The 21,286-nt window shown below is 44.5% G+C and overlaps 1 protein-coding gene across 6 annotated transcripts in view; it reads right to left on the bottom strand.

Annotated features, from left to right (window-relative positions):
- Window positions 1-430: 430 nt before the first annotated feature.
- Window positions 431-21,286, bottom strand: part of Chrm3 (cholinergic receptor, muscarinic 3) — a 462,709-nt gene continuing 441,853 nt past the window's right edge. For 5 of the 6 annotated variants that reach the window (XM_087589759.1, XM_087589761.1, XM_087589760.1 and 2 more), the window contains one exon: window positions 431-3,988. In XM_087589759.1, the coding sequence (XP_087445885.1) occupies window positions 2,200-3,969 (1,770 nt within the window). In that variant the 5' untranslated portion in view covers window positions 3,970-3,988 and the 3' untranslated portion in view covers window positions 431-2,199. 6 annotated transcript variants of the gene reach the window in all.

The following is a 21,286-nucleotide window of genomic DNA, read 5'->3' as shown; positions in this document are numbered from 1 at the left end:
GATTCAATAGCTCACTGGAGGCTTGCCAGGCGGAGAACACGGCTTTTGCACATTACCCAGGAAAAAAATAGTCTCTGGTTTTCCTTGTTCTTTTGCTTAAATGAGGGCAAAAAATTAAAAGAAAATCCTTACTGTGATATGGATTTTCATTTTGTTCCTTGCAATGTGGTTCCAGACACCATGGAGGAAGTTTGCCTTGCTGCCTCATATGGGGTTAGCTAAGGAGTGGTTTTCAGCGACAGGGGCTTACTACCTGGAAGGAGTCAGCTGCTCTCGGATGGTCACTAGGTGATGGTCTTCTTCTTTTTAGCCACATGGAAAAGCTCACTGGACATTAGTCATGACTCAAGCGGACCCTAAAGAATCAATATCCAAGGGTGCCCCAATGGAGGGGGGGGATCATACTCATCAACACTAAATAAACACATGATAAAGTATGCATAAATATTCTTTATATAAACATGACACAACATTAAATAGTTCAGGTACAGACACACCACTGAGAACACACCCACTGATGTCAAAGTCGGCTGTAAACACCACCTCACACTGAATACAAAAGCAGCTTTGGCCCCCAGCTCTGGGTTCACAACACGGATGGATGCCCTGCACAAGGGAAGGGTTCTCCACAGCCCTCCCACCCCCCACCCCACCCGCTCCCCACACAGTCCCAGCAGAAGGAAAAGAAGAAACCCAACAATACAGCAGCCAGAAGAATGAGAGCAGCAGACCCCTCCCCCAGAGGAAACACGGTGCACTTGGGGCAATTCAAAGGATGATGCGAAATTCGGTTGTCACAATGGAAAGAAATCGATTTCGAAGTAATACTTTTTCTAGTGCCATTCTTTCTTCAGAGGATGCATGGCTTCCTAGACACCAACCACTCCTAGGTGAAGGTTATACAGTGACTACCAGAAGGGTTCTGACTCCTGCTAAGTGACAGGAGGTAAGCCCACCTTCCTTTCAGAAGGTGCCAGGTAGCAGGAAGTGGAATACAATACTTTCCTCCGTCAGCTCCGAGCACAGCGTTTCCTTTGATTTTTCTATGTAAATGTAGATTATATTGCTGTGTGTGACATTCAAAGGTGACTCTAGGATTGAGTTTCGAGCAGTTCAGATCCCAGAAATTTTGTTTTGAAACATTCAGATTTGGACGACTAAATTCAAACATGTACAGAAGTTCGTTCTTTTGAGCTCAAAGGGGCCCTGGTTTATTTAGCTCCATCGACAGAGAGCTAACAGTGCAGGAGACAGTGCGTACTGAGTCCAGTCAAGACACGGTGCCGACTGACCCTCAAGACTGTCTGTCTAGCACAGGTTTGCTGAGAAGGTCTGGATTCTCTGTGCTGGATATTATTCTTCAGGATGGTTTGTGGGAAATAGCTCCAGTGTCAAAAACCCAGACCAAAACACAACGTCAAACTGGGCTTAGTTCAGTTTCATATCATTTGAGGATCCTAGAGAGTTTCAGTTACCAAAGTATGGTAGGAACTTCCTTTCAGTTCAGTGTTCCCCATCACGTTATATACACAATGTGCGTGCGTGCGGAAACTCACACATGTATAGGTATGCATGTTCCTGTACAATTTTATTTGTGTGAAACTTGAACAGCACGAAACAGTACGTTGCAAGAACCAAGAGTCAAATCCACGAATAGAGTTTGACAACACACTGAAAGAGGACAGAAGCTGATTGGGGACAAGTGGTGTCAGCTTTGCAATATACAAAATAACTCAGGACCACAGATTTTTTTTTTCAAGCTTGCCGTGCTTCACATGGGATCTGGATGGACACTTTGGGACCCTTAGGGAGAGCACATGGCATCTAGTGCCTTGAGGCTCACCAGTGATTCCAGAGCTGATAGGAATTAAGAGACCCAGGCAGACCAATTTCTGAGGATACTTGCTCTGAGACAATAATTTCTTTTTCTCTTAGAGGAAACAAAATCCACTTAAAAGTCTGTTTCAGAACACATCTCTTCATGTTTAGCGGTATGCCTCTCCTTCTTTCCTGCTGAATTGGCATTGGACCAAAATCAGTTATTCAATGGATCAGTAAACAGGTAGCTTCTCTCCCGTGAGGTCGATAAAAACCCATTTTATCACCATCAGGGATGGCTCCCCCCACCTGCGCCAGACTCCTGCTAGGCTGTGTGGGCTGACGCGCTTGCGTGGTCACTGCTCTCAACATACCCCTTTTCTACAAGGCCTGCTCCGGCACTCGCTTGTGAAAAATGACCGACTGTCTCTGCTGGTACTGCTGTTTGCGCCTCTTCCTTTTGTCACACTGGCACAAGAGGAGCGTCTTGAAGGTGGTTCTGAATGTTTTGTTGCACAGGGCATAGCACACAGGGTTCACGGTGCTGTTGATATAGCACAGCCAGTAGCCCAGATTCCAATAGGTTTTGGGTATGCAGCTGTCACAGAAGGTGTTCACCAGGACCATGATGTTGTAGGGGGTCCACGTGATGATGAAGGCTAGCAAGATGGCACTGAGCGTCTGGGCGGCCTTCTTCTCCTTGATGAGCGACATCCTCTTCCGCTTGGTGATCTGACTTCTGGTCTTGAGAGCAAACCTCTTAGCCAGCGTGGCCTCCTTGAAGGACAGAGGTAGAGTAGCCGTGGTCTTGTCTGCCGAGGAGTTGGTGTCAGAGGTCTTGCCTGTGTCCACGGCAGACTCTAACTGGATGGGAAGCTTGGTGAAATCCTTCTGACAGTTGTCACCATCACCCATGCTCTTCTGGGCCTGAAGCTTGTGAGCATTTCTCTCCACATCCACAGTCCCCAGGTCCTCGTTGGACACCTGCAGGTTATCTGAGGACGGTAGCTTGGTAGAGTTGAGGATGGAGCTATGGCCTGGAAGCTTGAGGACAATGGAATAGATGGCCCTGGTCTCTGAGCCAATGTCCTCTTCATCGGAGGAAGCAGAGTTTTCCAGGGAGGCAGCAGCATCGTTGTTGTTCCAACTGTCGCTGCTGCTGTGGTCTTGGTCCATCTGCTCGGCACTGGGCTTCCAGCTCTTGGTGGTGAACCAGAAGTGACAGCGACCGTACTTCCTCCTGGATGATCGTTTCACGCCTTGCTGTTGCAGTTCATAGCTGCTACAGCTTCGAGAACTGCCTGTGGGGTGGACAAAGTTTTCTGCCTCCGCTTCTGTCCCAGAGGCCTGTAGGCCAGCCAGCTCTTTGGTACGCTTCTCAGTTTCCTTATAGATCCTCCAGTATAAAATAGTCATGATGGTGACAGGCATGTAAAAGGCAGCGATCGCCGTGCCGAAGGTGATGGTGGGCTCACTCAGAAACTGAATGAAACATTCTCCTGGGGGCACAGTTCTCTTCCCTACAAAGTATTGCCAGAACAAGATGGCAGGAGCCCATAGGACAAAGGAGATGACCCAAGCCAGACCAATCATCACACCAGCTCGTTTTGTTGTTCTTTTGGCTCGGTAGGTGAGTGGCCTAGTGATGGAAAAGTACCTGTCAAAGCTGATGACCAGCAGATTCATGACAGAGGCATTGCTGGCCACATAGTCAATGGAGAGCCAGAGGTCGCAGGCTAAGTTCCCCAGTGCCCAACGGTTCATAATGATGTAGGTAGTGAACAGGTTCATGGAAATGACCCCGATGATCAGGTCTGCACAGGCCAGGCTTAAGAGGAAGTAGTTGTTGACTGTCTTCAGCTGTTTGTTGACCTTGAAGGCCACAATGACAAGGATGTTGCCAATGATGGTCACCAATGCCAGGAAGCCAGTTAAGAAGGCAATGAAGACCACTTGCCAGATGGTGTGACCCCCGAGAGGGTCGCTGGAGGTGTCGTTTGAGGAGAAATTCCCAGTTTCTTGTGAAATGTTGTAGCTGCCCAACTGAGTGACTGTCCCCAAGGGCAGCCCTGCCTCCGAGGGACTGTGCACCCAGGAAGAGCTGATGTTGGGAAACAAAGGCGAGGTTGTACTGTTACTGTGCAAGGTCATTGTGACTCTCTGACATAGTCTGGGGGGGAAAAAGAGAAGAGATGGAGTTAGGAAACATCTTTGTTCTGTTTGGTATGCTCTTTGGGCAGCTTACATTACGTGTGTGTGTGTGTGTGTGTGTGTGTGTGTGTGTGTATAAATTACATTTGTTCTTTGACAATTATACACCAAGTCCCAACTTCTCTTAATTTCCTTCCCACTCCTGTCTACTCATCCCAGTGTCCCCACAAAATCTTTCTCACATTCCTGTCTACATTTTCATTCTGAGGGAGGGTCTCAATCTGTAACCCAAGCAGGCCTGGAACTCAGTCTTTAGCCCTCAAACCCGTGGCCTTCCTGCCCCAGCCTCCAGAGCTGGGATAAGGCATGCACCACACTTGGCTGTGTATTCTACCGTTAGGATGTGTGTTACAAGACGCACATTTCCAGGCAGCTAAACACCACCAAGTTAATTCTCTCACGTGAAGGGCATGAGCTAAGGGAATGCTGGGATTGATTTGTTCAAGGTAGCTAAGGAATGGAACTTGGTGCATTCTCCTCACATTTGTACAGACATTTCTCGGAATGCTGACAGCAAACCCAACAGATTTATTCACTTCTACTTCCACAGGGAAAACGTAGCAGATGCTTATGTGGCCATTTATTCAAGCACAGTGTTACGGTCATCCTATTTGGCAAGTGCATGTGACTAGTGGCATTTCATCCACCTGATAAAATGATAAACATAAGCAACTTGAAGGTGACACCAGCTGTCCCAGCCTCAGTGGAATGATCCAAGCCAACCCAAGGCAAGAGAGAAAAGCATCCACCATTTCACTTGATGCGGCCTCTTTAGCTTTATCTAGTTTGTTTGGGAACAGATCCTTGTATAGCCTAGCCTGGTCTCAAATATCCTAAGTAGCCAAGGATGACCTTGAAGTCTTATTTTTCTGTCTCTACCCCTGGAGTGTATATATTCAAGGCATGTTTCACCACACCTAGTATATTTGGGCCTGAGGAATCTACCAGGGCCTTTCTGCATGGTGGTGGTGGAGATGGTGGGGGGACGGGGCTTAGTAAGTGAGTTACATGCTTAGCTGGTGACATCATCTCTTTGAAACATTATTGAAATATGTGATATGCTTAATTTGTATGACATTCGATAGCACGCTTATTTCTTATATCTTTCTGGAGAGATTTTTAATCTTCCTGGGGACTCATCTTCTACAAAGGTTCTTAGACACAGTTGCTAAGTTTCCTTTTTCAGTGCCAGGCTTGCCTGTCAGCCTTGTTTACACCTTTTAACAGTCCAGAGCCACTCTGTGTCATGCATTGACGTCTATTGCAAGGGTCCCTTGCCATTGTGGCAGGGTTCTGCTCTCATGGGAAAGAATCATGTTCTGGTGTCTTGCTTTCTCGTCTTATGATGACCATGTTGATTTTATTACAAATAGACATAATATCCAGAAATCCCAAGGCTTCTGTCCGTCTTCTTTCATCTTGTCAAGGGGTGACACAACTGATGCCTGTGATGTGGCATCCTTTCAGATATTCTTTTGTGTCTAGCCTGACACCCTTCCAGCATGTTTTGAGACAGGCATTTGCCACTTGGCCCTGAGTCCTTGACCTCAGTAATGGACTTGATATATATCCAAACAAAGACCATCAGTTTGGTCGATGTATGTGGATGCTAGGAAGAGAGAAAGGTCTACCATCTTTGTGGGTGCTGGGTTCTGCTCACCACTTTTGTACCTCTATGTGCAAAATCTGAGTGTAAGGGAAGGCAAAGAAAGATGGGGAGCAGCAAGATGGGTGGAATCCTAAGAAGCAGATACAACCTGAAGACAGGTGTTTCAAAACTAGACATAGCTATTTTTAAATCAATAGGACCACCTCAACCTTGGTTACATAGCAAAAAAGAAAATCTCCCTTTGTTCCCTGTACTTTTGAAGGAAGGCTTTGATTATCCACAACTAATGGTTCTTGATTAAACTATTCCATTAAAGGAACAAGTCAATACTCTAGACTAGTCTACCTCTCTAATAAGTAACTTGAGGATTATAGTTAACCCTAACTATACTTTGTTAAAACAAGTGGATTTGAGTTGCTCTAACCATACGTGTAATAATCCGCTGTAATGGGTATGTAGATCTGTATCACGGTAGAAACCATTGACTCTCAATATGTTGAGAATGTTGGCTATAATGTTTTCATTACATGTATTTATTAGCTTATATTTTTGTATGTGTGATATACATGTTGTGAGTACATATGCCATGGTGCACGTGTGGAGGTCAGAAGACAATCTGGGGGGCGGTGTTGGAGTTCTCCTTCTACTAGCAGGGTGTAGGAAATAGAACTCAGGTCATCAGGCCTGACAGCAAGTACCTTTATGTGTTGATCCATTTCACTGGCTCTTGAAATATGTTTTTAAGAAGTAAAAAAAATATGATTAGAGGTAAAAAAACCCCATAATTTGGTCATATCATCAACACACTTTATTAAAACCATCTCTTGTAAGCTGCTGTGATTGGTCTGTGGAATCCAGAAGTCACAGGCTCTGTGCTTATGATCTGACCTACAACTGGGAGCCAAGACATGAATAAAATCTTTTTTTTTTTTAAAAAAAAAAAGGTCAGAAAGTCAAGCAGACAGTAAGAAATCCATCCCTGTGGACATTCACATGATGTTGTATAAATTGAAAAACAGCTAGACTTGTTCAGTTGACCAAAGGCATCAAAGAATGTAAGAAATTTGAAAATAAGGCTCAGGTCAGTTGTTTTCTTATAGCTTCTTTTGTCCTACTTGGTTGTCTACAAAGCACTGTAGTCCTGTCATTTATCCGGAAAGTGAGCCAAAACTCAAAACTCTCATTTTTTAAACTCATTGGGAAGTCTAAATTACTTCCTGACCCCAGAACTCTAAATTAATTCTATTTATTTACATTTTAAATTAAATTTTATTTTATGTGTAACTGTTTTGCTTGTATATGTGTATCTGTACCACCTGTGTGTCTGGCACCCATGGAGGTCAGAAGAGGACATTGGTTTCCTTGGGATTGCAGTTACAGATGGCTGTGAACCAACACCCAGATGCTGGGAATCAAACCCATGTCCCACACAAGAGCAACAAGTGCTTTTAACTATCGAGTCATCCCTCCAGCTCTGTAATTCTACCTCCATTTTATTTCTTTTTCTTCTTATCCTAATTGTGGGAAGTCTTTTGCAGTCTGCAACCATGTTTCTTGAAAGACCAGGAAAGCTATGTAGCGTTTCCTCTGTTTAGAACCCGGTGTATGTCATCTTCAGGGCTTATTTTGGGTCTCTGCTTTGGACAGGAGTGTCTGCTTTCTGTCACAGTTTGTGACAATACTCAACAGCTAAGTCATCATGAATAGAAAGATCACACCAGGCCGCTAGGTGGCAAAGTTGACTCAAAGAACAACTTCGCTGCTATAAGACACCTAAGCGGCAGGCTGTCCCTGACCACAGACTTGGAACTCAGCTTAGTTCAGTCATGCGGTCTACAGAGGATATCAAACAGGGCGGACAGAGCTTTGCAATCAAACATGTCTTTAAAGGGAATCAAACTTGTGAACTTAACCCTTGTCTTTATTTCAAGCTGTGAGGAGGAGAGACGTTGCCTAATATGGTACAATGATTCTTGTTGTGAACAAAACATTCTTGAATGCCAAAAGTGGGATAAAATTCCACTTAAAAGGGAGAAAGCTTGTTTTAAAAAAGATGATGCATCGGACTGCCCGCCTGGTCGCTGCCTTTCATAAGCTTTTATTCAACCGTGACAACAAAATGGGAAAGGCTTGGCATCGGTTCACACAGTTTTACCTTAAAAACAAACATCTAAGTTGGATGATTGTGGATCTCCACGAGCACCTTTTAGGTCTAGAACATTTTTTATTAGTGTTTTTAGAGGAATGGAATGAAGTAAAAAGCAAACATGAGTAGCTCTTTTCAAACACTGGAAAGACCCCTCTTTACTAAAGGCGGCACTCTGTCCCCAGGGTTCTTGGAGGAGAGAAGACCTTTTCAGGTTAAGATTTACATACTGGTTTTCAACATTCTGAAGTTCATTCAATGTCATTCCCTGTGACTTCTATGCTTTTGTGGTGGGAGGGAAGAAGCCATGTGCTGAGAAAACACCCCTTAATCTTACAGAACAGTGGAAATAATTTTGCTTAAAGATCTCCTAGGGGGTCAGGAGATGGCTCAGTTGGTTAAGGACCTGAGTTTGGATACCCTAGAATCCAAGTAAAAAGGGAATGCCATGGTGTGTTTGTCATTCCAGCTTCTGATGGCAAGATGGGAGGCAGATAGGAGGATACCTAGAAGCGAGCTTTTCTTATACAGTCACAAAACAATAAGAGGCAAGGCAGAGCGTGGGGACTGGAAACTGAGGACGTCCTCTGACCTTCATATGTTCCCTGTAGCATGCATGTACCTGTGCTCACACACATGAACATGTGTGTATACACAGTCATACATATAAGATATAAATGTACACTTAAAAAGAGGAGTAAAAAAATCTAGTGGGAAAAAAATCCTGTTAGGACTGTGATGTGGATAGGTCAACACACATACAGCAAGGCCACCCAATGATGAACATTCATTTGGCCCACTATTTACACTGTCATTATTAACAAGTCAGACTCCTCCTGTTTCTTTAAAGGTCCTCACTTAAAAGACTGTCTTTACAGCCAGACATGTTCCACATATCTGATTTTCCTTAATATTCCCATTTGTTTGCAGATCCCAACTGATCCATCTTTTTACATCCAATTGTAAGTTGAAAAAAAAAATCAAAATGTCCCAAAGCAGTGTGTGAGCCCTGCTGGCCCATCTCTCTATCCCCTTGTTTTTGAGTCATGGTCTCTTTTGTTTTTTCTGCCCCTGCCCTGCATACGACAACTTCCCACTGAACAGAAATTACAGAAAACACCCAGCATACCTAGCCTAATCTAAAACGGTAAGATAAAGAGAATGCTCCTCTCTGATTGGCTATGGAATGGGTTTTTCTAAGATTTACAAAAGCTCATTTTTTGTAGACTCTAAGGTGACGGTTCTCACTTCAGAAGGCTCTCTCCCTGGGGGAAATTTGGCAATGTCTGGAGCTGCTATTCTTGTTACAACCTGAAGAGAATGGCTCTGGACATCTAGGGGGTAGATACTAGGGATGCTGCAGACTGAGGATAAAGTTCTGTCTGGTTTCAAGTGTCAATGAGGCTCAGACGGACAAACTCTGGCACAAACAGAGATGGAAGAGGTTCAGAAAAATGTCATAATACTCTGTTTTGCCAGGAAAAATCTGGAAAATATCCTGGTACTCATTAATACGGCAAACTCCAGTTCTCTTCAGGAATCAATCTGGGGCTGTGTGGAGGCAGTTTAGTAATGTGTTTGCCTTGCAAGTCCAAAGACCTGTCTTGTATTTCCCAGGACAGGCAAGAAAAGCAGGTGTGGTTACACAGGTATCATCCTAGCACTGGGGAGGGAGATTCGTTGGGCTTGCTGTAGTCTTGCCTTACCTCAAAGAGTTCTACATCAGTGAGACACTCTGTGTCAGAAAAAGGTGGGGCTGGTGATATAGCTCAGCAGGTAAAGGCACTTGCCATGTAACCCCAGTGGTGACCTGAGTTTGATTCCTGGAAATTGCATTAAGAAAAACAAAGGCCAGATATAATAGTTTACATCTGTAACCCCTGCCCCAGCCCTCCTAAAGTGAGTCCTGAGGTGGAGAAGAGTCAGGAGAGTCGATGGAAAGTTGTCATATGCAGGGCAAGGGCAGAAATAATGAGAGACCCTGCCTCAAAAACAAGGTGGAGGGGATGGAGAAATGGGTCAGCCATTAAGACTGACTCAGTTCCATGGTATCCAAGGACTCTTCTGTACACTGCAGTAGCAGGCACACATAACGTGGTACTTGTTAACATATCTGGTACACAGATATACATGCAAGCAAACACATATACATAAAATAGTAAAATTGAAAAGGAACCAAGGTAGGAGTAAAGAAGTCTTGCAAAGTTACTCTCTGGTCTCTATCTGCACACTGCCGCACTTCTGCATCTGTCCACACGCACACACACTTAAACAAAAGCAAAACCCAAAGCAGATAGCACCCGAAGGACCATAGCTGAGGTTGGTTAACTGTAGGCTCCCCTAACCCACCTCCCCCACATGCACAAAGACATGAATACACCCAGTGGTTAAAAGTCTCCTCCCCGGGGCTCATTGCAAATGCAGAGCCCAGGACACCACATGGGCTGGCTGGCTCCCTAGCAAGCATTTCAGTCATGAGCAAACCTGAATTTCAAACAATACCTGTGTTTATAAAGCAGAAAGTAGAAATCCAGTTCTCTTGCTCTTGCCTCTCATTCTCAGGCCCCTGAGGAATCCGCAGGCAAGAGTTTACTTAATAACTAAATATTTGTTAGGGGGAATGGAGTGTCCTTCTAAAAATCTGGCCTTCTGCAGAATTATGCATGGGTCTTTTAAGCACTTACTTCAGACCAGGCACCGTTGTACACATGGGTATTAAGTCACTCAGTCCTTGCCTCCACCCTATAAACTGAGTCAGTGACTAAAGTGTCTCCTGAGAAGATGGAGGCATTGAGGAGTCTGGTGGGGGGTAGGGTCACATAGCTCCTAGGACGCAGAATTAAGAGTTGATTCAAGGGCTGGGGACGTAGCTCCGGATTCAGCTGGTCATTGCTTCCCGTGTAAGCAGAAAGAGCTGAGTTCCATACTCAGAATTTATGTTAAGAAGCCTGACTTGGTGGTACGTGCTTGCAATCCTTATTCTTGGGAGGTAGAGACAGACAGCTTCCAGAGGCTTTCTGGCCAGCCAGTTTAGACTACTCAGCAAGCTATCTGCCAGTCAGGGCTCCGTCTCAGAATAAAAGTAGAGAGTTCCTGAGAAGCAACAATGAGCATTTTCCGCTGGCACGCATTTGTACACACACACACACACACACACACACACACACACACACACACACACACTCACACACTCACACACTCACCCTGATTCAAGGCAAATTCAACTAAGATTTTGCTCCTAACGGCCCCACAGTGTTACCTTCCCTAGCTTCTCTTTCTCTCATTTGACAGTATGTTACGGATATTGTTCCTATTCCGCGGAAATAAGCCTTAGTGCCACACATGTTTGGAAAGGGACAAGGGACCATCCAGCATCCAGTAGTTGGCACTCCATGTCCCTGGCTCAAGTGGAATTTCCAGGGCAGCAGAGTGCATGAGATACTGTGTTTGCTGAAAAACTTCTCTAAATGAAATGTTGCAGAGCTCAGCATCAGCGAGGCCAACACAAATCTCCAAAATCCTTCCAAAAATAAAATAGCTGGTTTCCAGAACAAGCTCTCTTCACAAGCTCTGCTGCCGTATTAGTAGGGAACGGAAGGCTATATGTATCAGATTCTCCTGTCTAAATGAACCAGACACCAACGGTCTGCCCCACACTCTACAACGGTGCAGCGGATCCGAGAAATGAAGAGATACGAACGGGTTCAGATGAAGCAGACAATGGGGTCAGAAGCTCACAGCTGTATTCATTAAATGTCAAGGGCACTGGCAGACTGCGACTAAAATGTAAAGTGTAAATTAAAAATTTAAAATCTGATATGTAAGCACTTAAAGATGGGAGTTATACCACTAAAAATACCGTATGTGGAAATGAGAGCAGGGAAATATGTGAGAATCAAAATAAAATAATAATAAAATGTATACTTTGGCAGAGACTGTACCATTAAATATTAGAAAACAATGACCTCTTGTTTTGAATTTCCTGTATCAACTGGAAACTAGAGCTCAGGCTAGTGTGAATTCTGGCCCTGTGGGACTCAGAACAAAGAGGCAAGGGAGAAAGTTGAGCTAGTCAAACAAACAAAAACCCAAAACACGAGAGGGATAAGTCTGAAAAAAAATTAAATACCAAAAGTGTGAAACCAATAGAAATAGATTCACCCCAGGCTGAAGAAGGAGAAATCCTAACGTAAGCAACCAGAGAGCGACAACTGCAGGCTGAATGCGAGTTATCCTCAGAAGAAGCCATCAAATCGCACAGGTTCTGACTGACACACAACTCACATCCCCTCCACACCCCAGGCTGTGCACAGGCCTTCTGCCATGATGAATGTGTTTGGGGAATGTTTCCCTTTCTCCTCAGAGCTCCATCAGGGTCAGGTGTAAGGCGTGTGGCCCTTCACACAACCAGGAGTGTTGTGTTTTGGACCTAGATACACCGGCCTGCAAGCTGAGAGTGTACCTTCCCCTTCCGAGGCTCACCCCCTGTCTCCTGGGACAGTGAGTGTAAAGCAGAGAACCCAACGGCGTAGATGTGATGAGATCTCTGTCAAATATTGTTATGGACAATATTTATACAATATATCTTAACATTACCATTACCATGCTAAACCACCTCTTTTTTTTCTTTTGTGTGTGCATTTGTGTGTGCTCATCACGCCCTCGGGTGTGGGCGTATGGAGGTCAGGATGCCAGGTACTTTCTTTTGATTCTTTAATTTTTTTTTTTTAAAGACAAGGTCTCTCGCCTTGCTGCTTTAGCTAGACTGCTTGATAGTAACCCCCAGTCTCCTCCACAAGCCATAGACAGTTTTAGAGTTCCAGGCATGCTCAGTCCTGCCTGGTTTCTACATGGGTGCTGGGATCTGAGGTCAGGTCCTATCCTGTGCATCAAGTGTGCTTACCCACTGATGGATCTTTCTAGACCCCAAAGCCTATGTCTTAATGAGGGTAGCACGCATCAGATATTGCACACGATTGACACCCTGCAGGAGAGTAGCCCGTCCTCTATGAAGGAACTGAATTTTATTTTTTATGCAATTGGCAATTTGTAAATTAAGACGACGAAGTCTTTATGATGTCAGATTCAATGCGTCATGTTGCATTTGAGATGGCACCACCACGGGCCCTTGCCTTGTTCCATTTTTTGTTGTGAAATGTCACCCAGCTGTAATTATCCAGATTACCCACCATACACTGAGTCCTTCCACATGCCACTCACCTATATGTCACCTATACTCTTTAGACTGAAGCTTTAGTTCTCTGGAATACAGCATTCCATGTATGAGGAAATAAAGACGAAAAGGAGCTAAGAAGCAGCTTGCCCAAGACACCTTTGACTGGTTAGGTAGTAGTTGTTAGATGCAGACTGTGAGCATTAGACTCCAATACTTTACTATAACCCCTCTCATGAATGAGCTAAGGAGACCCACCCTTAGCTGAGATCTCCACCTAACCCTCAAACCCCTCCTCACCCCTGTGGGCAGTTAATGGCTGTGGGGGAAGAGGAGAGAAAGGCAGTTTTCCTCAGTCTAGTGATCCACAGTAGATTGTCCATGCTCTAGTGGATGACACCCATACCCATGTGCATGTGGGCAGTACTAATTGAACTCAGTGTAATATAAAGAAGAGGAGGAGGAACAGGAGGAAGAGGAAGAAGAAGAGGAGGATGGGGAGGAGGAGGAAGAGGAGGAGGAAAAGAGGAGGAAAAGGAGGAGGAAGAGGAGAAAGAGGAGTAGAAAAACGAGGAGGAAGAGGAGAAAGAGGAGTAGAAAGAGGAAGAGGAAGAGGGGGAAAAGAGGAGGAAAAGCAGGAGGAAGAGGAGTAGGAAAAGGAGAAAAAGGAGGAAAAGGAAAAAGAGGAGGAAAAGGAAAAAGAGGAGGAAAAAGAGGAGAAAAGGAGGAGGAAGAAGAGGAGGAAGTAAAGAGGAGAAAAGGAGGGGGGAGAAGAGGAGGCAGAGAAGGAGGAAGAGGAAGAGGAGGAAAAAGAGGAAGAGGAGCAGGAGACAGGAAGCTGAGCAGGGGATGGGGAGGGGTCTGTGAGGAGTTAGAGTAACTGTACAGGGTTGATGTGATCTAAACACATTGTATTCATGTATCAAAGTATGAAAGAATGCTTAAAGATAAACAAACTGAAAACTTCTCCATCCCTTTACATGTCTTCAGCTAACAGGACCATGGGGTCCTCTTGTAGTCATGAACCCAGCGACTGCTTTGTCTCTGTGCACTGGCACCTCCAGCTCAGTGCTGATCTAGCTCTTCATTCTGTGACTGAACCCGGAAAGGTGCAGTAAGAGAATTCAAAGCTAATTCCTTGAATTCCTTTAATTCTCACTTTAGAAATTGTAATTATAAACACCTACAAATCGCATAGGCTAACCTTGTACGATCACCGCACATGCATATGCTATGTGTGGATCGGGTCTGTTTCTCCTCCTGTTCACTTTGGAGTTTAAACTCCTGGAAGCAAGCGTTACCCATTCTTTCCTTCCTGCCCCCATCACCTTGCACCCAGATTGCTGGCTGTTCTGCAGCATAAAACTGCTTACACTCCTGTTGGGGAGCATGAGTGCAAACTAGGCTCATCCCAGCCTAGTAGGAATCACCCCAGGACCAACGGGATAAAACACTAACTCTTTGGAACACTGGAGGGGTGGACCTGCTCAGAGCCACCACTTTGATGTGGCTATGACAAAGGCCCTGCTGTTCTGTACCACTGGGCGAGCCTGGTCGAATAGATCTGCCCGAGCCATTGGTAGTACTCAAGGCTGAATGGAAAAGAATTCTCTAGGCTGACTTCATCAGGAAGCAGTGTTAAGATGGCAGCCTGCCTTCCCTTGATCCTGACAGAGCAGGGAACCTGGGTGTGGGAAACCACTGAGGTTTAGGGAAGCTCATTAGTCTATCTTGGCTTCTTGGTGCAGACACTGATGAGTGTGTCAGGGTCTGTGGCAGGCTACAGAAGTCTGCTGTATCCTGGCTGTATTCATCATCCTTCTACTGACAAAGCACACCAGGTTTACAGTGTGAGTGTCTCCAATGGCCATTCAGCATCTATCTCAAGCATTCTGTTCAACTACGCAAAGTCTCCTTTCCCTCTCCCTCCATATGTCCCTCCCAAATCCCTGGTCATGTAGCACAGGCATCTACCTCAAACGCCCAGAATAGTTTTGAACTCTTTATCTCCCCATCCCTACCTCCTGAATAGTCAGATTGCAGGCATGTGCCACCATGCCCAACTGAAACACAGATTCTTTAAGAAAGTTTTTTTTTTTTTAATAAAATTTGTATTTCAAAATATTCCCACCAGGGGTAGATACAGACTTTGGAGATGGAGGCTTATGTAATTTTGCTGTCTGTTCTGTTAAGAAAATGCACACAAGATTACGAATATGTAATGTCGTCACTCTCTTTTCTCTCAGGGGCCCTTTGAGGGAACTTGAAGTTTCAGCTTTAAGAACACTAAATCTTTTCCCAAGTTCCGATACAAATCTAGATGATCTGTTATTGCTAAGAGACTGAAAGTTGTTTTTTTTTTTTTTTAAGTTGTGTGTACAACTAAGAGACTAAGAGTGTTTGAGTTCCTGAACTAGAGGTAATGAAATTTCTTTTCTAAAGCAAACAGATGCAAACAGAATTCTGGGTATTCTGATGCTGTGAGGGATTTGTAATGAATTCCCATGAATTAGGTTGCTGAAGGCTTAATTAGTTTTTAAAATGGTTTGCGAACCCACAGGTTCCAACTGTAAGACATCAGATAATCATATTTAACCAAGATAGAGGCAGGATAGAAAAAGGAGAGTGACTTCTCATTGTTAGTAAGACAGCATCAATATGGAGTCCCAGTTAAAGGGGCCCAATTGTAAACTAAGGGGACCTCAGTGAACCCCCCATGAAAGTTGTCAAATGAGGATAAAGAGACAAATCAGGGCAGATAAAGAATAATTAAGAAGAGGTCACTAAGAAACAATCCCGTGTCAGGGGAGTGCTTTTCGGAAGGGTGCGGTATGCATATGACATCAGGTAACTCAAGCCAAAACTAGTCATGTGTCCTGGAACACAGTTAGCATACGGTTGTGAAAAACCAGCTGCAGGTATCTCTTCTGACTTCCAAAGAAAGGATAGATTCAGCCAACTTAAAATTCTTAATTAGAGGGGTTGGGGATTTAGCTCAGTGGTAGAGCGCTTGCCTAGCAAGTGCAAGGCCCTGGGTTTGGTCCCCAGCTCCGGGGGGGGGGGGGGGGGGGAGGAAGAAAAGGAAAAAAATTCTTAATTAGAGATCTAAAGGTAAATGCTAATTGAATTCCCATGTGATAATCAGTCTGTAAGCAAAGCATTCGTGAGTGGATGGGTGGGAATTGAAGGGACTGCTTCCAATGACACAGCTTATTTAGGAAAACCTCTGGCCAGATGTTATATAATCCATGGTCACTAAAGGAAAAAGGTGCTTGGATGATATTCAAACTGATTCCAGAAAGTACTTAAATCAGATATGATAATGAGGCAGGAGCCCTGTGAAGCTATCTCCATGGAAACGTCTATTTCTTTCTTCTGTATGATATTTTAAATTAGAATGCATATCCACCAGGGCTGGGGGAATCTACCCCAAAGTAATATGGTCTCTAGTATATCTGTTTTCCAATGGCAGCAAGCTTTCCTCTGCCGGCCAACCATGGCTCCAGATTTTGTTCTGTGCTGCATACGTCAGCTCAGTACTTTTCTTCTCTTGTTACATCAAGGCTTGGCTCTGAGAGAGACAGCAGCAATTCAAGGCTTGGACTCTGCCTCAGGCACCACGAACCATTCCCATCTCCTTTGTTGCCTCAAACATATCACCACCATGTGACTTTCAGTGTCTTGAAATATTAATAATGCATCATAAAAAAGTTAAGGGAGCTGCTTCCACAGTTAAATGTTCTAACACATTGGGTTGATCACTTAGAAACAATGATGACAAAAGCTCAGATTACCCAAGATACAATCCACAGACCACATGAAGCTCAGGAAGAAGGACGACCAAAGTATGGATGCTTCAGTCCTTCTTAGAAGGGGAACAAAAATATTTATAGGAGGAGACAAAGATATATATGGAGACAAAGTTTGGAGCAGAGACTGAAGGAATGGCCATTCAGAGCCTGCCCCACCTGGGGATGCAGCTCATATACACGCAGCCACCAAACCCACACAATATTGCTGATGCCAAGAAGTGCATGCTGACAGGAGACTGACATAGCTGTCTCCTGAGAGGCTCTGCCAGAGCCTGACAAATACAGAGGCAGATGCTCACAGTCAACCATTGAACTCAGAATGGGGTCCACATTGGAGGAGTTAAAGGATTGAAGGAGCTGAAGGGGTTTGAAATCCCATAAGAACAACAATACCAACCAACCAGAGCTCCCAGGGACTAAACCACCATCCAAAGAGTATGCATGGACAGACTCATGGCTGCAACTGCATACATGGCAGAGGATGACCTTGTTGGGCACCAATGGGAGGAGAAGCCCTTGGTCCTGCCAAGGCTGGATCCCCCCCAGTGTAGGGGAATGTCAGGGCAGGGAGATGGGAAGGAGTAGATGAATGGGTGGGGGAACACCCTCATAGAAGGGTGAGGGAGGATGGGATAGGGGGTTTATGGATGGGAAACCAGGAAAGGGGATAACATTTGGAATGTAAATAAAAAATATCCAATAAAAAGGAAACAACGATGAGAGAATTTAGGAATATCATTGAAGACATCTTCATTAGTAGCTTTCTATCAACAAGTTAGAGAGGAATCAAGAAGGGGATTGTTTGCATTAGACAGATCGAATGGGGGCGGTGACCTAGGAAGAAAGGTTAACTCAGTGAACTTGGGTTAGTTAACTACTTAGCTGAGAGTAACTGTCTTCTCTCAGGATGACTCCTCCTAGGGAGCTGAGGATTCCCAGTGGGACTCTTAAGGAAAAGCCAGTGCAGGTGATGGTTTACAGAGAGTCCTAATGGCTTCTTCCTGTACATGGAAAGCCCTGTGAAGGTGTACCCCGTGTTTATGTAAAACCCAATACGTTGTTGTAGTGCTTTTGTCGAAAGTCTTTGTTTGGTATCAGAGTTGTCACCAAGCAAGCTTATCACATGCTGCCAAAAGTAGAGATATTTGGAACAAAACCATGAAGTGATGCCACTCACGATGCAGATGGGTAACACGGATAGCCATCAGTAAGTAAGATATCACAGTAAGTAAGATCACTGTACTTGGATTCAGAAGAGGGTTTCCTGGACTACCCAGCATCAATTACTGTCAAGTGGTTACTTTTTAGATGTGTAAATTTGGGAGTCCCAGTCTAAACCTTTATCCAAAGTTCTGTGGTGGAGGCCATTTGTGTTTGAAGACATCTTCCACCCATTTCTCCTTAGAAGAATCCAGATACACTCGTATACAGGGCAGCTTGGAGGCTGCTTAGGGCATTGGTCATTGTTTGTTCCTTTCAAAGTCCCTGTTAAGATTTCCCCCATGCTCTCTACAATTTATCCTTCAGGCATTCTCTCTAGTTGTGCCCCAAGTCTGGTTCTTACCAGTCAAGTTCTGAACAGGCCTTTAGAATATTAGGTGGTCGACAGCAAGCAGGATTAAGGAACAATAGTGTGGTTCTGCGAGTCATGCCATAGCCATGGGCAGCTCAGCACTCCCATAGACCACTTAGGGATGCTCCATGCCTCCCTTCTGAGGATTCAGCATCCTGAGGGTTGAGGAGTATTCTAAGATGAACATATATGATACAGAATAATGGGTCTCATTAAAAAAGTTCATACATGTTCATAATCTATTTTGATTATATTTACTCCCATTATTCTGTATCCCCACCCACTCCTGCTGATCCCCTTCTTCCCAACCTGCCCCCTTCTAGTTTCTTACTGTGTGTGTGTGTGTGTGTGTGTGTGTGTGTGAGTGAGAGAAAGAGAGAGAGAGAGAGAGAGAGAGAGAGAGAGAGAAGAGGAGAGAGAGACTCAACAGTTATATGTGTATTTATTTATTCTCTCACAATTGTAGCAGTTACAAATTCACAGTCAAAGCATTCTTAAGAACACACTTCCCCCAGAAACCCTAGGAGGGTTTCCATTCTGCCTGTTGTATTTCCAACGCCTGACCACATCAATCCACTCCTGCCTCTCTGGAGACATTGCCTCCTCTCTCTCCCTCTCCGTGGGTTTCTGATGGAGATACTTGCTATTGGGTTTAGGGTCATCATGGATAATCTGGGATAATCTTGTCTCAAGCTCCTTCATTTGATTACATCTGCGGATTCTTTTTGCAATATGGTCACAGGATTAAGGGCTGGAATAGCAGTCCACTACAGTCAATATAACAAAAAATGGAAATGTGCTGGCCTTTGGATTATAAAACTTTTATCATAAATGGTTGCCTCTTGTTGGAATTTGACTTTATATATGATATAAATACATTTCCTTCAGAACTGTAGATGAGTTTTTTTTTTAATTAAAGATGTGTTAGAAAGACATTCACTTTCATAGCATTCCTCAAACCACTCCTAAAAAACGACAATGTTTAGAAGTGGGAACACTTGCCCCAACATAAAATGCAAGTGTCAGAAAAGCAGATTTCAATTGGTTAACTGATGTGCTCAAACAAGAATAATTGCCACACATAATTTGTTCAGAGTAATGGTTGAACGTGAACCCAGAGCTAGACTCCATGGGCTAAAATACATATGGTAGCTCTATATTTTGGGGTGAGTTATTTCATCTCTGTGTGCCTTAGTTTCTTCATCCATAAAACACGGAGAAAGAAGACAAATGTGAATGCCCTTAGAATGCCCAACTCAGAGCAGACAAATGGTGTTTGCTTCCCTATGTGCTAAAAACACGCTGACCTCTGGGAAGTCTCAGGATGATCCAGACAAACAAAACACTGCATTCTCTTAGACAAGAAAAAGACTCCTGAAAACCCACCCAAACAAGTGGACTTAACTGTGATGCTACAAAAGAAATAATCAAGGTGCAGAGCTGGTAAAAAGTGTATAGAGTGGTGTGTGGGGCTATTCATATAACATTGGACAAAGATGACTCTGTGACAAAGTGACATTTAACTCAGGGACTAAAGGATCAAGAAGTGTCATCAGGTCCCCCAGGGGAGAAATTTGTCTGGATAAACTAGATTGCATCATATTTTACAAGTACGAGGAGTGGAAGCTTCGTGCTCCAGAGACACTGGTGAGATGCTGTCATCAGTACATTTCAACAGAGCCTAGTCAGAGCCATGCGGGCAAACTGACCATAAAGAATATTCCCCACATGGGGAACTGCTTGCACATGTATTTCTGCGCCTACTAGACTGAGATGATCCTCCAGGAGACTTGGAGGGAATCCTCTGCATGCACAAAGAAGCCCCTGAGCTGAGAGGGCCCCAAGAATATAAATCAAATATGGGGTAGAGTTCAGTTCTCCGAAGGCTGATCGAACATCCCCTTTACGCTCTGCATTGGGTGCCATGTATTACACATTTTCTCTCATCTGCAGAATTCAGACTTTGCAAAAAGGAAAAAAAAAAGCCCATGATGTGTGTGTGGAAAAGTCAGAATGAAACCCATTATTTCTAACCATGAATACCTGCTAATAAATGAGCTTAAAACATCTTGTGTGTTTTTGATCTGTGGTTGGTTGACTCTGGGAGAGGCCAGTCCAAGGATGCAGAGGACTGACCAGCTCAGTGTCTAAAACACAGGAAATACCCTGTAAGTGTCAAGCGATCGATGTCACCACCGGGAACACTCTTCATTCCGAGCCAGATAAAAATGACTGACATGACAGCAACGACTTGCAGCTGCCACTCATTAGCATACGATGGTGTGGGGCGAGTGGTTATCTGTCCCTGGGAGGCTGCAGTGTTCTCATGGGTAAAATGAGGACGCAGAAGGACATGAGCTCCTCTCCATAGTTCTGCAGAACTGGGTGTCTCTGAATCCCCAATCTGCACTGAACAGCCTGCCTTAATTTTCCAGCTCCCTGATCACCTGTGGGCACGAGGCCAGTCCTTTTCAGCCCCTTATTTCTGCAAATCTAGAACATTACAGATGACCCAGTTCTTCTTAGTCCTTCTAGGAAAAGCAATGTATAGGGACCGAGAGATGGCTAAGAGCGTAAATGTGATTGACATGCAGACCTGATATCTAAGGAATACGAAGAGAGGACAGAACTGACTCCTGAAAACTGTCCTCCCTCTCTCATGTGTGCATTGTGGCATGGGCACACCTGAGCACAGACAGACAGATGCACACACATGTACATGGACAGACAGACAGATACACATGTCTATACCTGCGCGCGCACACACACACACAGACACACACACAAACACACACACACACACACACAGACACAGACACACACACGCTAAAGGTTAAAAAACAGAGAAGTGGTTAGAATTCTAGTGTGAAGCTTGACCTTAAACAGCTCACTTGAAATAGTTCCTCAAAGGGCAAAGGAAGCAGATGGTTGTATGTGAGTTCCA

This window comes from Rattus norvegicus, chromosome 17 (genome assembly GCF_021556685.1).
Source record: "Rattus norvegicus strain SHRSP/BbbUtx chromosome 17, alternate assembly SHRSP_T2T, whole genome shotgun sequence".
In the NCBI taxonomy this organism is placed as follows: Eukaryota; Metazoa; Chordata; class Mammalia; order Rodentia; family Muridae; genus Rattus; species Rattus norvegicus.
The sequence above is the reverse complement of the archived record's forward strand: the minus strand, read 5'-3'. Positions and strand labels throughout refer to the sequence as shown.